The sequence below is a fragment of the Perognathus longimembris genome, chromosome 22, assembly GCF_023159225.1.
Source record: "Perognathus longimembris pacificus isolate PPM17 chromosome 22, ASM2315922v1, whole genome shotgun sequence".
In the NCBI taxonomy this organism is placed as follows: domain Eukaryota; kingdom Metazoa; phylum Chordata; class Mammalia; order Rodentia; family Heteromyidae; genus Perognathus; species Perognathus longimembris.
The window spans coordinates 12,481,401-12,494,919 of record NC_063182.1 but is presented as its reverse complement, the minus strand read 5'-3'; the positions used below and the strand labels follow the sequence as shown (position 1 = coordinate 12,494,919).

Here is a 13,519-nt window from a genome sequence, read left to right as displayed (position 1 = left end):
TCTTTCTCCTAAGAGCAGCAGAAAACTTGTATACAAAGACTGGGGACATAATATACTGCATATATCAGAGAATGCTATCCAGATGTGACTTGTAGAATGGGTTTTGCCTTCTGGTGCCTGACTCAGGCCGGCAGTGGTGGGGCCCAAGGAAGTGAGGCAGATTCACAAGAAATACAGGATGCAAAATCCACAGAACTTGATGGTGAATTGGTATTCCTTATGTCTTCCTGCTTTTTTCTTGAGCAGACCTGCTAAAAGTTTTCTTTACCCCGAGTCCATTTTTGGTATTATTAGCCAGGTCCATTTTTACTTTGTAATTCATTAATTTCATTTTTAAACTAATTTCCACATACTATCACAGTGTTACCTTTGGCTGATGGGTTATGCGGTAGGAAGTCTGCTGGAACTGGCGTATCTCCCGGATAATGTGTGATATCTAATGGTGAGAAAAACAGCAACAAAGCCAAGAAAGGTATTTTTCCAAACCACAGCACATTCTTCTGGGGTAATTTTCAGAGTCTTTTCCTCATGAAAGCACGAGAGGTCACTTCCTCCGTGACCCTGACAGTTCACTGTCTACACCTGGTGCTTTTATAACTTTCAAAAGGCCAGGTTATGTGTTGATAGTAAGAAGATTCTAGCCAAGTGCTGGTGGCTCACACCTATAATGCTAGTTACTCATGAGGCTGAAGTATGAGGACTGGGGTTCAAAGCCAGTCCAGGCAGGAAAGTCCATGAGATTCTAATCTCCAATAAACCACTCAAAACCCAGAAGTGATACTATGGCTCAAAGTGGTAGAGTGCTAGCCTTGAGCAAAAAGAGTTCAGGGATGGTGCTCAGGCCCCAAGTTCAAGCCCCATGACCACCCCCCCCCAACAAGAAGATGCTAAATTGCTAATCAGGGGAGTAAATGATACCCCATGTTTGGGAGAGGCAATGTTGGCTATTGTTCATTGTCTCCTTGCTTCTACATTGGTGCTCAGAACCTGGGTATCCATTAACAACCTTTGAAGCCAGCTTGGGCAGGAACGTCTGTGAGACTTATCTCCAATAAACTTCCAAAGAAGTGGAGCTGTCACTAAGGGGGTAGAACACTAGTCTTGAGAAAAAGAAGCTCAGGAATAGTGCCCAGGTTTGGAGTTTAAGCCCCCAAACAGGCACCAAAAAGGAGGAGGAGGAGGAGGAGGAGGAGGAGGAGGAGGAGGAGGAGGAGGAGGAGGAGGAGGAGGAGGAGGAGGAGGAGGCATTATCTTTGGCATCTGTCTCCAATGGGTCAGTCTTAGAAAGACATCTTTGGAATTTTAATCTCTACCCCCTTGATCCAGACTGCAAGGGGAAATGACACAATCAAAAATCCCTTCATTCAACCAACAGCAGGAATTAGACCCAGTCATTGTCGTTTTTCCCTCCTCTCACCTCTAATTTAAGAAGAAAACACTGATTTCATTACTGAGCCTCTTTCTCTACACCATAAAGTCACTGATTTTATGACATTATCAAATTGTTACCCACCATTCTCATTTTGGAAAAATTGACTAAGCCTTCTTCAGTAAAGTTTGGCGTTCCTTCTTCAATGAACGCCAGGTCTGTCAAGTACATCCCAAGGTAAGGAACAGCTGGAGGGTTGCAGCTGCAAGACCAAGAAGTACTTTTCTTAGACTCCTTCACACAAAGGTCTATTTCACTCCCCATTCTGAGCAACGGCACTGTTTCAGCCCAGAAGAACAAAGATAGCTTATCTTCAGGAGCTTGCTCATGATAAGAGTTTTAAATATATTTCACAATGGAATACAATGCAAAATTAAAGCCCAGTCTTCACTATGGTTTTGATGCAATCGCATGTTCCAAAACCGGATGTCCGAGAAACAAATACAAAGAATTGCTGGCATGGAATTGCTTGTAATTCTTACAGATTAGCATGCTTCTTAGACGAAGCTTCCCCCTCACTAAAATACATTCAACCTTCAAAATCTAGATAGAAAAAACCAATGCAACCGCAGCTTTTCATGTAATAGAACTTTTCTATTTTAGTTAGAACTAACATGTTTGGGGAAGTGTGGACTCAACTAGTATCAAAAGCGCACACTAAAAGGAGAGATATTTTTGGTTTGTTAGTAGCAGGAAGGTGTATACTTGGATATAGGCTTCAATCCCAACTTGACAAATTGATACTAGGCAAAGGATCTGGACTTCAGGTTCCAATTTGTAAGATGGACAGAAAATTTTATCTCTTTAGTTTGTGGTGAGGCTTGAATAAGACACAGAAAGCACCTGCCATGGAGCCTTCAATAAATAGTTGTATGCTATTATTACCTGACACACATAATAATAATAATACATTATTATGTGCTATTTCTGCTATGATCATTATTATTGTTAATTTTTCATTTATGCCATCACAACACTGATATTTCTCTAGAGTAAGACCATTTCATGGTGTAGAGCTATGGTTTGAAGATGATCACCCCAGATGATACCACTATGTTGGGAAGTTCTAGAAACTTCAGGAAGTATAGCTTAGCTGGAGAAGTAGATCACAGGATGGAGCACCTGAAGGTTATCCCTTGCAGTATCTCCTCCTTCACCTCTGCTTCCTTTCTACCATGAGGTGAACAACCTCCCCTTCTGCATGCTTCCGCCACCATAAGGTTCTTTCTGTCTGATTTCATGGAGCCAACTAGCCTGGCCCAAACCCACTGAAACTGGAAGCCAAAAGAAATCCTTTCCCCTTTAAGCTGTTTCTTCAGGTATTTTGCCACAGAGACGAGCAAAGTAACAAGTACTTAAATCATGAGACAAGCTAGTTGTAAGAGAACATATTCTATGCGGTGGGTCAAGTGCACACAGGAATGAAAAAGCTAAAAGCAAATACTAATAATCAACCAGTGCTAAGCTCTGTCAATTATTAAAATAATAGTTAATCATTGCTTAAATTAGGGAATATTGGCTCACAAGGGCTTTTATATTAAAATATGATTTGACTTATTATGGAGATAGTTTCGTCTTATTTGGAATACTCTGCATGCACAGGACCCCAAGTGACAGGGAAAATTAAAAAACAGTGAAATGGATTTTTTTCCCTACTTTTCCCCCAGCAATGAAGGCAGAAAGTTACATTGGTATCCTATATAAATTATGTATCCATATTCCTGAATTATGAATAATTTAATGCTTAAGGTATACATACTTTTTCAGGGTTTCTCTGAGGTTTTTAAATCTTCCTTCAGATGAAACAGTCTTCTGAAGTTTGTCCATTAGTGCTTTGGTCTAAAAAAGAAAACAAAAATTTAGTCGGCCACGAAATTGCCATGATTTGATTGGATAGTGCTGAACGATGCTCCATTATCTCTACTGTAGCACGTGTTCACTGTGAGACATGATCTTCACCATGGGACATTATGTTCACATTTAATAATTTTAGAAAAAAGAATGTGGAGAAGAGGAAGTACCTACACCTGTGCATTCAAATACAGAGTGAGAAAACAGAAAAAAAATTAGAAGAAAGTTTAAAAAAATCCTGAGAAGTGCCTGTTGAATATGTCTTTAAGGAAAGGTCTTATGTTAAAGTTTTCAGGTGAATCTTGGTCTCCCTTCCCCTCTCTCTCTCAGTCTTTCTGTCTCTTTGTCTCTCTCTCTCTCTCTCTCTCTCTCTCTCTCTCTCTCTCTCTCTCTCAAGTCTTGTGCATCCCAGGACCTTGTCCATGCTAGGTAATCACTACACCACCATCCCCCCAAGCCCCCAAGTAAGTCTTTCTGAATACAAATCTGTAAACCATCGAAACACATGTTCAATCAGTTTGTTGTTGACTGAGAAATACCTTCTACTCTAACTACTTTCTTTTGTGAGCATCCTCACCAATTTGATAGACTAGTATAAATGATATTTTTGGGAAATAACATTGTTACCTGGGTGTAACAGCTTCTAATCCTAGCTACTTGGGAAGTCCCTCTATGCTGACTGTATCAGGCCTACACAATACAACCTTCTACACTCTACTATGCTTTGCCTGCCGGCATGCCCACCAAAGCCTGTAAGGGGCATCTATCTGCAGGGTGCCCACCATTAGGGATCCAGCCCATAAGCAAGTGGTATGTATGCATGCATGTATGCATGTATGTATGTATGTATGTATGTGGATAAGATGATATATGTCATATACTGTATATGTTATATATCATATCTGATCTATCAATCTATCTACCTACCTATCATTTATAGGTCCAGTCAGAGCCCACTCCCTCTCATTTCTTTCTTTTTCTTTTTAATTTTGCCAGTCCTGGGCCTTGAGCTCAGGGCCTGAGCACTGTCCATGGCTTCTTTTTGCTCAAGGCTAGCACTCTGCCACTTGAACCACAGCGCCACTTCTGGCTTTTTCTATATATGTGGTGCTGAGGAATCAAACCCAGGGCTTCATGTATGCTAGGCAAGCACTTTACCACTAGGCCATATTCCCAGCCCCTCCCCCTCATTTCTTAGAGAAAACGCAGAGCATAGAGAGCTCACATTTGGCCCAATGGAACTCATAAGTTCTTTTATTACCAACAAAGCTTGGACTTGGCAAATAAAAGCTACAGTTCTTGAAATTATTTGAATAAAATGACAGGGGGTCAGCTGAATCCAACAACAGAAAATTGAAAAAAGCTACATGTCTGCACATCTGAGCTATTATACCAAAACTTTACATCTGCTGCATGAATGAAGAGGGGAAGGCTGAACTCAGGACTTTATAGTCCTGTGGCACTGGCAATCATGCTTTGGGAGTCTGTGGGTCTTCCTGCATTCACTTGGAATCAATGTGCCCTCCTGAAATAATTCAGGAGGAAAAAAACTCTTTTTTTTTTTTTTTTTTTTTTGGCCAGTCCTGGGCCTTGGACTCAGGGCCTGAGCACTGTCCCTGGTCCCTGGCCTCTTCTTGCTCAAGGCTAGCACTCTGCCACCTGAGCCACAGCGCCCCTTCTGGCCATTTTCCATATATGTGGTGCTGGGGAATCAAACCAAGAGCTTCATGTGTAGGAGGCAAGCGCTCTTGCCACTAGGCCATGTTCCCAGCCCGGGGAAATAAACTCTTGATCCACAGCCATATCACTTTAGCTTGTCCCCCCAAATGTTTTAATGAGTGTTTTGGAGAAGCACATGAGTGGAATTAATTAAGTGGTAAGAGCACAGCAATTACCCATGTTGGCACCTTTCTCTGGCAACTACTTTGCTCATTTCAGCTAATGATTGCTTAATTAGAATATTTATCTTGGTTCTCCTCACCCAGCCTCTCTTTCTCTCAGCAGCAGAATGTGCCACACACTGACGCTCACCTGCTTGGACACCTTGGCCCAGGTTTTCTTCAGCCTGTAGATGGCGCTTCTGTTTAAGGCCGAGGTGATCTCCAGCACACCATTGTAGTTGTGCAGGCATCTGCAAATGTCTGCTACCGCCACCCACTTCTCAATGGCATTGGCACGGGAGCTGACGTCAGCATAATTCATTATCTGGGAGGCAACCAGGTTACTCATCTAAGAAACCCAAAAGATGAAGAATGGGTGAGAAGGATGAAAGAGGAGACATTGATCAAAATGCACTGTATTTATATACTGGTTTGTGGGATGTTAACGCCTTTATACAACTACTTAAAGATAATAGAGGTATAATTAAAGGAAAAGAGACCAGGAAGATGGTGGAAGAGCCAGAGCAATGTATTTAGGCAACATATCTGAATTACCTGCAGACATATCAGAAAAGCAGAATCTCAAAGTAGCATGAAGAGTTTCTTTAGATACTAGTTTTCTAAAGAGACTGAAGTCTGCCATAATAACAATAACAAACTTCTGAGCAGTTGTTCATCTTTAGAGTGAAGACAGATATGCTCTGAAACCAGTTTATTGTGAGGTAATGTGATTTTTGTTATAAGGGAGTGAGAGATAGAGCAATGCAAGAAAGGAAGGCAACATTTGGGGATCAGGGTGTAAGTCTTTGAGGATACATACTCCTTGACCCCAACACTGGGTAAATACTCATTGAGAGCTGCATCTGTTATTTTAGAGGAAGAAAAATGCTTGCACCAAGTCAGAGCACATTCTGAATGGGTCGATTCTTAAACCAGAAAACACTTAGCTGCAGAAGAAGAGAGAACACGTTCATGGATACATACATCATTAAAGTGCTGGCTGGTTTTCATGATGTAAGGTGTTCTTTCATTTTTATCCAGCTTCATCCAGCCTTGCCCAAGAAATTCTCTGAAAGTTCAAAACAAAACACCATGCCAATTAAGTCATTAAGAAACGATGGCTATGATTCTGCAAAGTTGTCATGAATATTAGACACATTAAATTACCATTCCCTGGAACATTACATGACACCTTTGACTGACTGCCTCAAAGGAATTTTAGCTCTGCTCTAGTTTCCACTATCCATTGCAAAAAAAAATCAGCTTTCATATTTTTCTTATGAATATTTGGAATTTTGTCCCTATGAAGGCTTCTCTGACGTCGGAAAACACCAACCTAAGAGAAATAAATACTAACTCAGAAACCAAAGCTATTTGCCCAGGACTAACTTTTTGAAATAATAAGCCTTAGCTGAAGGTTCAAAAACAATCCATTGTTGCCAAAAACTGTTGTGAACAGAAATGTCCCTTGTACTTTGTTCTGACTTTCTCAGGAATACACAGGTTCCAAAGAGGAGAGAGATGGCAGCTGGTGTGACTCTGCGCTCTCGAGCGGGTCAGGACACCTCACCAGCAAGATGGCAAGACCGGAAGGCAAATAGATAAAAGGTATAAAAAGAAAATCAGTGGGGCCGTACTTCCCTTTCCCTTTGTGCCTAAGTAACACAACTATTGGTCAGACCCACTAACCCATCCACCCTGGCCTCACCAACACTCTATCAGTGCCATGTCCTCTACTTACAACCTGGCCCAGAACACATTCTCACTTGTTGTCTAGCTCTTGCATTACTCTCCTGTGGCTATTAGTTCATATGGGACAAACACTATCAGTCATCGTTTGTTGTAACAAACATCTGCTTATGGGGGGCTGGGGATATAGCCTAGTGGCAAGAGTGCCTGCCTCGGATACACGAGGCCCTAGGTTCGATTCCCCAGCACCACATATACAGAAAACGGCCAGAAGCGGCGCTGTGGCTCAAGTGGCAGAGTGCTAGCCTTGAGCGGGAAGAAGCCAGGGACAGTGCTCAGGCCCTGAGTCCAAGGCCCAGGACTGGCCAAAAAACAAACAAACAAACAAACAAACAAACATCTGCTTATGGAGTTATCAGTGTGACATCTGGAGGCTTTGAGAACCTCTCCTACACATACGGATCAGAAAAGGCTGGGAGATGGGTCTACTGCCACAAATCTTCATGATACTTATTGATTTAAGGACATGAATAAAGATATGGTAGAATTTACAGCATTTCCCCCCAAATTGCTGTTTCTCTAAATGTATCTTTTAGACACTCAAAATTATCTGGAGTTTTCATTCAAAACAATTTCCTAAGCCTCAATCAAAACTTCTAGCAGCAGAATTTCAAATGTGCACTATTAACAAGTTTTCCAAATGGTTTTGTTTCTTTTCTTTCTTTCTTTCTATTTTTTGTAGATCACAGGAATTGAACTCAGGACCAGCGCACTGTCCCTGAGCTTTTTTCCCTCAAGGCTAGAGCTCTACCACCTTCAGCCTCAACTCTACTTCTAGATTTCTGGTGGCTAATTGGAGATAAGAGTCTCATGGACTTTCCTGCCTGGGTTTGTTTGGTACTGTGATCCTCAGATCTCAGCCTCCGCAGTAGCTACGATTATAGGGGTGAGCTACCAGCACCCAATGAGTTTATTTCTTTTTATTATTATTATCTTCATATAGTTTTTATTTAACACATCCATTTATGTATACAATGCATCTTGATGAGTGTCATCCTTTCTATCATTCTCCCTCCTCTTCCCATTAGACTGAAGTATGAGACCCATGTTAATAAGTGCACTAAGACTTCTATAACTCAAGGATAGGGAGGAACATAGAAATGTATATTCTATGGTAATTCTATTATACAGAAATACAAAATTGACCATATTGAGAGTCCCAAAATGGATATTCACTACTCAAGCAGGAACCAAAGACATTCAAATGGGGTCAAACCATCCTGAGATTTAAACTCATATTTCTGTTCATGAGTGAGCACACACGCACACACACACACACACACACACACACACACACACACTTCCAGCCTGGTAATATGGTCAGTTTGTAGTCAGAGCAGCTACTGTAACAGAGTCCTGCTCCTGGACTGGGGGTGGGGTGGGGTGATACCAGGCAGCACTTACTCATAGGGAATGCTTCTGAAAACAATGTGGTCCAGGAGGGTGATCTGCTCAGCCATCTCCATAGCTGATAAAGTCTCAAAACACTCGGCCTTCGGACAATCAGTCTGCAAGAGATGAGGGAGGAAGTAAAAGGCATCTGGGAGCAAGGCACCTGCCTATTACTGCAGGTCTGTGGAGCTGCCATCTGTGGAAGTATGAAGTATGTCACTAGATTCTAGCTATGAACAAAAACGCAGAAAGCTAAAAAAAAAAAATCAAAGCCAACATGAATATCACTGACTAATTGCTGGACCTCTCTGCCAACTGCAGTTCATCTCACCCAGCTTCAGAGGTAGATGTAAAGTCAACCAGTGCCACGCTTCCTACTCACCTTTGCAAGGTATTATGCTGATAACTGTGTTAGGTAAAACTGAAGGTGAACTTACCATTTGAATTATGTCCTCTAATTTTAAGTGGATGTCATCTTGATCATCTTGTGAAAGAGCCCTAGAGAAATTTAAAAAAAAAAATCCTCCATGAGGAAAAGAAAAAACAGACATGCTTGGACAAAATCTACAACCCGCAGTTCAGTTTCTGTTGGATGGGAAGCTTGAAGGCTTAAGCCGGTGAGACTGTGGGGATACAACAGGCTGCAGGTTAGAGATAAGTGTGAGCACCTAAATAGAAAGAAAAGCAACATTAATATCTTTTTTCTCAATAAATGGTGAATACATGTATAAATAATATGTAATTTAATTGATATCCAAGATACTGGTTTCAAAAGTAGAAGGGTATTTTATGCACAACAGAAATTCTAATATTCCAAGATGCACTCCAGTCTCATTGTAGCTTAATGTTTTCTGACTTCTTGTTGATTCCACTTGAAGTCTTGAGGTTTGGGGGTGGCCTTCCCACAACCAGAACCCACCACAGATGACCTTCCAGGAAGTTAACCATCATTTCTGTTCATAGTCTGACAAGTTAAATGTCTACAAAATCATCTACACTGCATAGATTTTGAACGCTACTTGTTGGACAAATTTGGAAAGTGGTATTTTAGAAATGTAAAAGCCTTGATCAGAGGATTTTATTCCCAATCAGGGTCACAAACTTCATACAGTAAATATGTGTGGTCATTAACCCTTGAGAGACTGAGAGACAAGGGCTCATCAGAGAGAGCTTTTGCTTTAATGTAATAATGCAACATATTTTTTATGTTAAAATTTCACTCGTTCATGACTGTAATGTACATAAATCTCTAACATCTAGGTACAGTATGGGTTTTTTTTGCTTGTTTGTTTTGTCAATCGTGGGGCTTGAACTCTGGGCCTAGATGCTGTCCCTGAGCTCTTCAGCTCAAGGCTAGTGCTCTACCACTTGAGCCATAGCACCACTTCCAGTTTTCTCATGATTAATTGGAAATAAAGGTCTCGCGGACTTTCCTGCGCAGGCTGGCTTTGAACTATGATCCTCGGATCTCAGGCTCCTGAGTAGCTAGGATTACAGGTGTGAGCCACCAGCGCCCGGCGTCCATCATGTTTTGATCTCAGGCATAATCTGAATTTACTGGGAGGTGGATTCAGAAGTGGGTTCAGAAGGTAGATTCATAGAAAAAAGACTTGCTTTCCATACATTGACTGCCTCTGGGTTTTGGTAAACACAGAAGGATCCTGGGTTCCTCGCACATTGGTCAAGAGTATAAATTAGCTCAATAATTGTGCTCTTGAAATGAAACACCAAAAACACTGGAAAAACACTGGGATTATCCAAGTTCTAGGAACGAAAAATTCCTTCTTCAATTATATAAATAAGAATAATCTAGCTTCTACTCTGAACTCTGATAGTGGCCCAACTCTTTCTGTAAACAAGGGGATGATGCCTAAGGAGCACTGAGTCAGATGAAGACCCTGCCAGCTGTTAGCAGCGCCATGTCACCTTGATGTCACATCTATAATATGAATCCTGTGTTTCAAGCCAAGTGTTAAATTCTTTATATCATATTATATCATGATGTCACAACAACCTAAGGAGGTACATGTTGCTAGCCTCATCTTATAAGTGAGGAAACTGAGATTCAGATGGGTTAAGAAACTTGACAGCTCTAAGTAGATAATCCAAGGTTTAACTATGTGACATTCTGCAAAAGTTTGAATCAGGCTCGGCTCTATGTTGTATGTCCACATTGTATGTCTACTAATATGTCTGTTGCCTGTCTGCCTAACATTTCTATCTTTCTGCTGCTTGCCAAAGAGAATTGATACATTTGAAGCCTGGCCAATAAGAAAGACCTGGAATGATAATTAGGATTCATCCAAACTTGCTTAAATACATAATTTACATTAGCATATCATTGTAAACATGCCTGGGATCACGTACATCTCAAGCCATTTAACAGGTTTCTGAGCACACCTCTTAGAGCAGATGGAAACCTTTCAGGATTAATTAGTAATGTCTGGCAGAGGTGTTCTAAAGTGTTCGCAACAGGTAGGCCTCATATTTGCCAATCTTGAAAGGTCTTCCAAGTCCTCATTACCCTGGCAGCTATTTGGTCAGTGGGTTTTTTTTTTTCTTATTTATTGTCAAAGTGATGTAGACAGAGGTTACAGTTTCATACGTTAGGCATTGGATACATTTCTTGTACTGTGTTTGTTACCTCCTCCCTCATTTCCCCCTCCCCCTTCCCCTTTCCCTCTCCCTGCCATGAGTTGTTCAGTTGGTTTACACCAAACAGTTTTGCAAGTATTGCTTTTGTAGTCGTTTGTCTTTTTACCCTGTGTCTCCGATTTTGGTATTCCCTTTCACTTTCCTAGTTCTAATACCAGTATATACATTTTCCAATGTACTCAGATAAAATACAGTGATAGTGCAGGTACAACCACAGGAAGGGGATACAATAGGATCATCAACAATAGAAGCTACGGTTTCACATGGCATGTTGAAAGTAATTACAACAGTGATATATCACTCGTTTCCATAACATGGAGTTCATTTCACTTAGCATTATCTTATGCAGTCATAAGGGCATAGCTATTAGGCTTGTGATCCTCTGCTGTGACTAGCCTAAACCTGTGCTAATTATTCCCTATGAGGGAGTTGGTCAGTGTTCTTAAGGACACAAACTTCTGCAATGTAGTTTTCAAATCTCAGTGTTTTAACTACGAAGAATACAACGAAGTATTTCTATGAAGAGAAAGGGAACAGAAATTGCTTTGAGATATAATTATTCCTTCACTGAAACCAAGTTTGACTTGAATGTGTATCTATAACTTTTAAATCTGAAAATAGACCCTGCAATGGACTATCTAAGTTTGCTTAGATATTTTCCTGGAGTGCCCCCCTCCCATAGTTTCCCTGGCTACCCTGACAAAAATGCCACAATCTGCATGGTTAAAAGCAACAGAAATGTACCAGACTATCTCTAATCTGGACAGGAACCAGAGCTCAAGGTGTCTGCAGGGGCTGCTGCCTCTGGGCCCTACGGGAGAATGTCTTCTTGCCTTCTTCTAGCCTTGGCTGTTCCTTGCTGTTCCTTGGCTTCGGCTGTTTTCTTTTCATTGCAGTCTGGCTCCACCTCCATCTCTTTCCACCACCACCCCTGCCTCCTCTCTGTTTCTGTACTTCTAAGGACATCAGTCACATTAGATTAGGGGCTCACCCTACTCCAGGACGATCTCCACTTAACTGATTATATCTGTAATAGTCTTATCTCCAACACATTAGGACCTGTTTTGATGAAATAGAGGTCACTCTGGGAAGAGGAGCACACAGTTCAGTCCATCACAACCCTTATTCCAAAGAATGGTTTAGATATGCGATCTTCAGCTAATAAGGACTAAGAATGACTTATGAGCCAGCTACTAAAACATCGCAACCCCAAATCTAGCCATTGTCCTTGCTGTTTTAGGGAGGTAGTTCCACAGACCTGGTGGACTCAGCTGAAAACAGATTCCCTTCCACACCCAGCTCTCTGGATAACACATTACAGAGAGACAATGTACCTGACCTAGGAGGAAATACAGGATCATTTCCAGGATTAGAAGGTGGAAACTAGAAACTTGAGCAGCAAAGGATTTCCAGGTCTAGGAGATACACTCCGGGTTCTCGGATGTTCTCATGGGTGAGCTGTGAAGCTATACATAAACAACTGCAAGAAGTCACTGATGGCTACTGCCCTCTTCATGTAGAATAGACTACAGAAAGAAGAACTCACTGACTCATTCATGAAGCAGTAAATGCTGGGTCTAACAATGATGGACACACACAGGTTCAAGACTGTGTAGGGTTGGGCTTTTTTATAACTCCACACAATAATACAACCTACCAGAAATAGCAAGTCTGAGCCAAGGCGGGGTAGGGGGGAAAAGAAGGCACTCCAGGGGAGAGAAGCCAATCAGTCCAAGTATCCCCGGTATAGCAGGCCCTAACTTGCCCCCCAGAAAGAGAAGAGAGTAGATTGTACTTCCCTGCTGAGAACAGAATCCTTGCTACCCACAGGATCCTAAGATTTAGCCTTCTGCTGCAATAGGATCTTATTTTCTAGGAACAGAACACACACAAGCTGACATAGTTCAATCACCACGGCTGTCTTTACCTCAGAATATTAGCTGTGGCTTTCCTTTCTTGGGGAAGAAGGTCTGGATCTCGTAAAACTTCCTCTAGTAAATTTAGGACATTCATCTTCAGTTCATTGTTGAGTTCGAAATCCTACAAAGTAAAGTGATTTTTCTTAAGTTTAGTTGTAAGGGTTTTGCTCTGTGACATGTGACACCATTCTTCATAATAAATCCTCCAGAAACTAGGAATCGAAATTGAAATGTACAGCCCCTACAGCTCTCCTAGCCCCCTGAATTAAGTGGCTTGAGACTGGGCCCTGTTGTTACTATTTCCCACAGGCTCTCCAGGCAATGGGAACGTGTAGGCCAGGTTGAAAGTTGATGATCTTGGAACCATAATTGGGCAGGGTCTTTTACAAGGCTCCAGCCTGCCTCTCCAGCTTCATCGTCCCCCATGTCCTACCCCCCCCACACACACACACAGAGTGCTGGACTTCAGCTCTCTGAAGAAGCACATACAGCACATCTTTTGTGTGCAAAAGGGGCTATGCATTCTCTTTGAGCTCTTTCATAACCCAGTGTGGTTTGGTGCTTTACCTTGGTACATCCAAGGAACACATACTCACTATTATAATAATTTCCCATACTATATGGTAAAGACCAATTTAATTGTC

At 41.6% G+C, this 13,519-nt stretch overlaps 1 protein-coding gene across 3 annotated transcripts in view; it reads right to left on the bottom strand.

The window, feature by feature from the left end:
- The window catches only part of Rasgrf2 (Ras protein specific guanine nucleotide releasing factor 2), a 201,947-nt gene that overhangs the window by 2,469 nt on the left and 185,959 nt on the right, over nt 1–13,519 (bottom strand). For all 3 annotated transcript variants that reach the window (XM_048331557.1, XM_048331558.1, XM_048331559.1), the window contains 8 exons: nt 12,884–12,996; nt 8,739–8,799; nt 8,314–8,417; nt 6,145–6,229; nt 5,312–5,509; nt 3,189–3,268; nt 1,514–1,631; nt 368–436 (listed from right to left, as the gene is read on the bottom strand). In XM_048331557.1, coding sequence (XP_048187514.1) covers nt 368–436; nt 1,514–1,631; nt 3,189–3,268; nt 5,312–5,509; nt 6,145–6,229; nt 8,314–8,417; nt 8,739–8,799; nt 12,884–12,996 — 828 coding nt within the window. The remainder of the gene's footprint in view (nt 1–367; nt 437–1,513; nt 1,632–3,188; nt 3,269–5,311; nt 5,510–6,144; nt 6,230–8,313; nt 8,418–8,738; nt 8,800–12,883; nt 12,997–13,519) is intronic.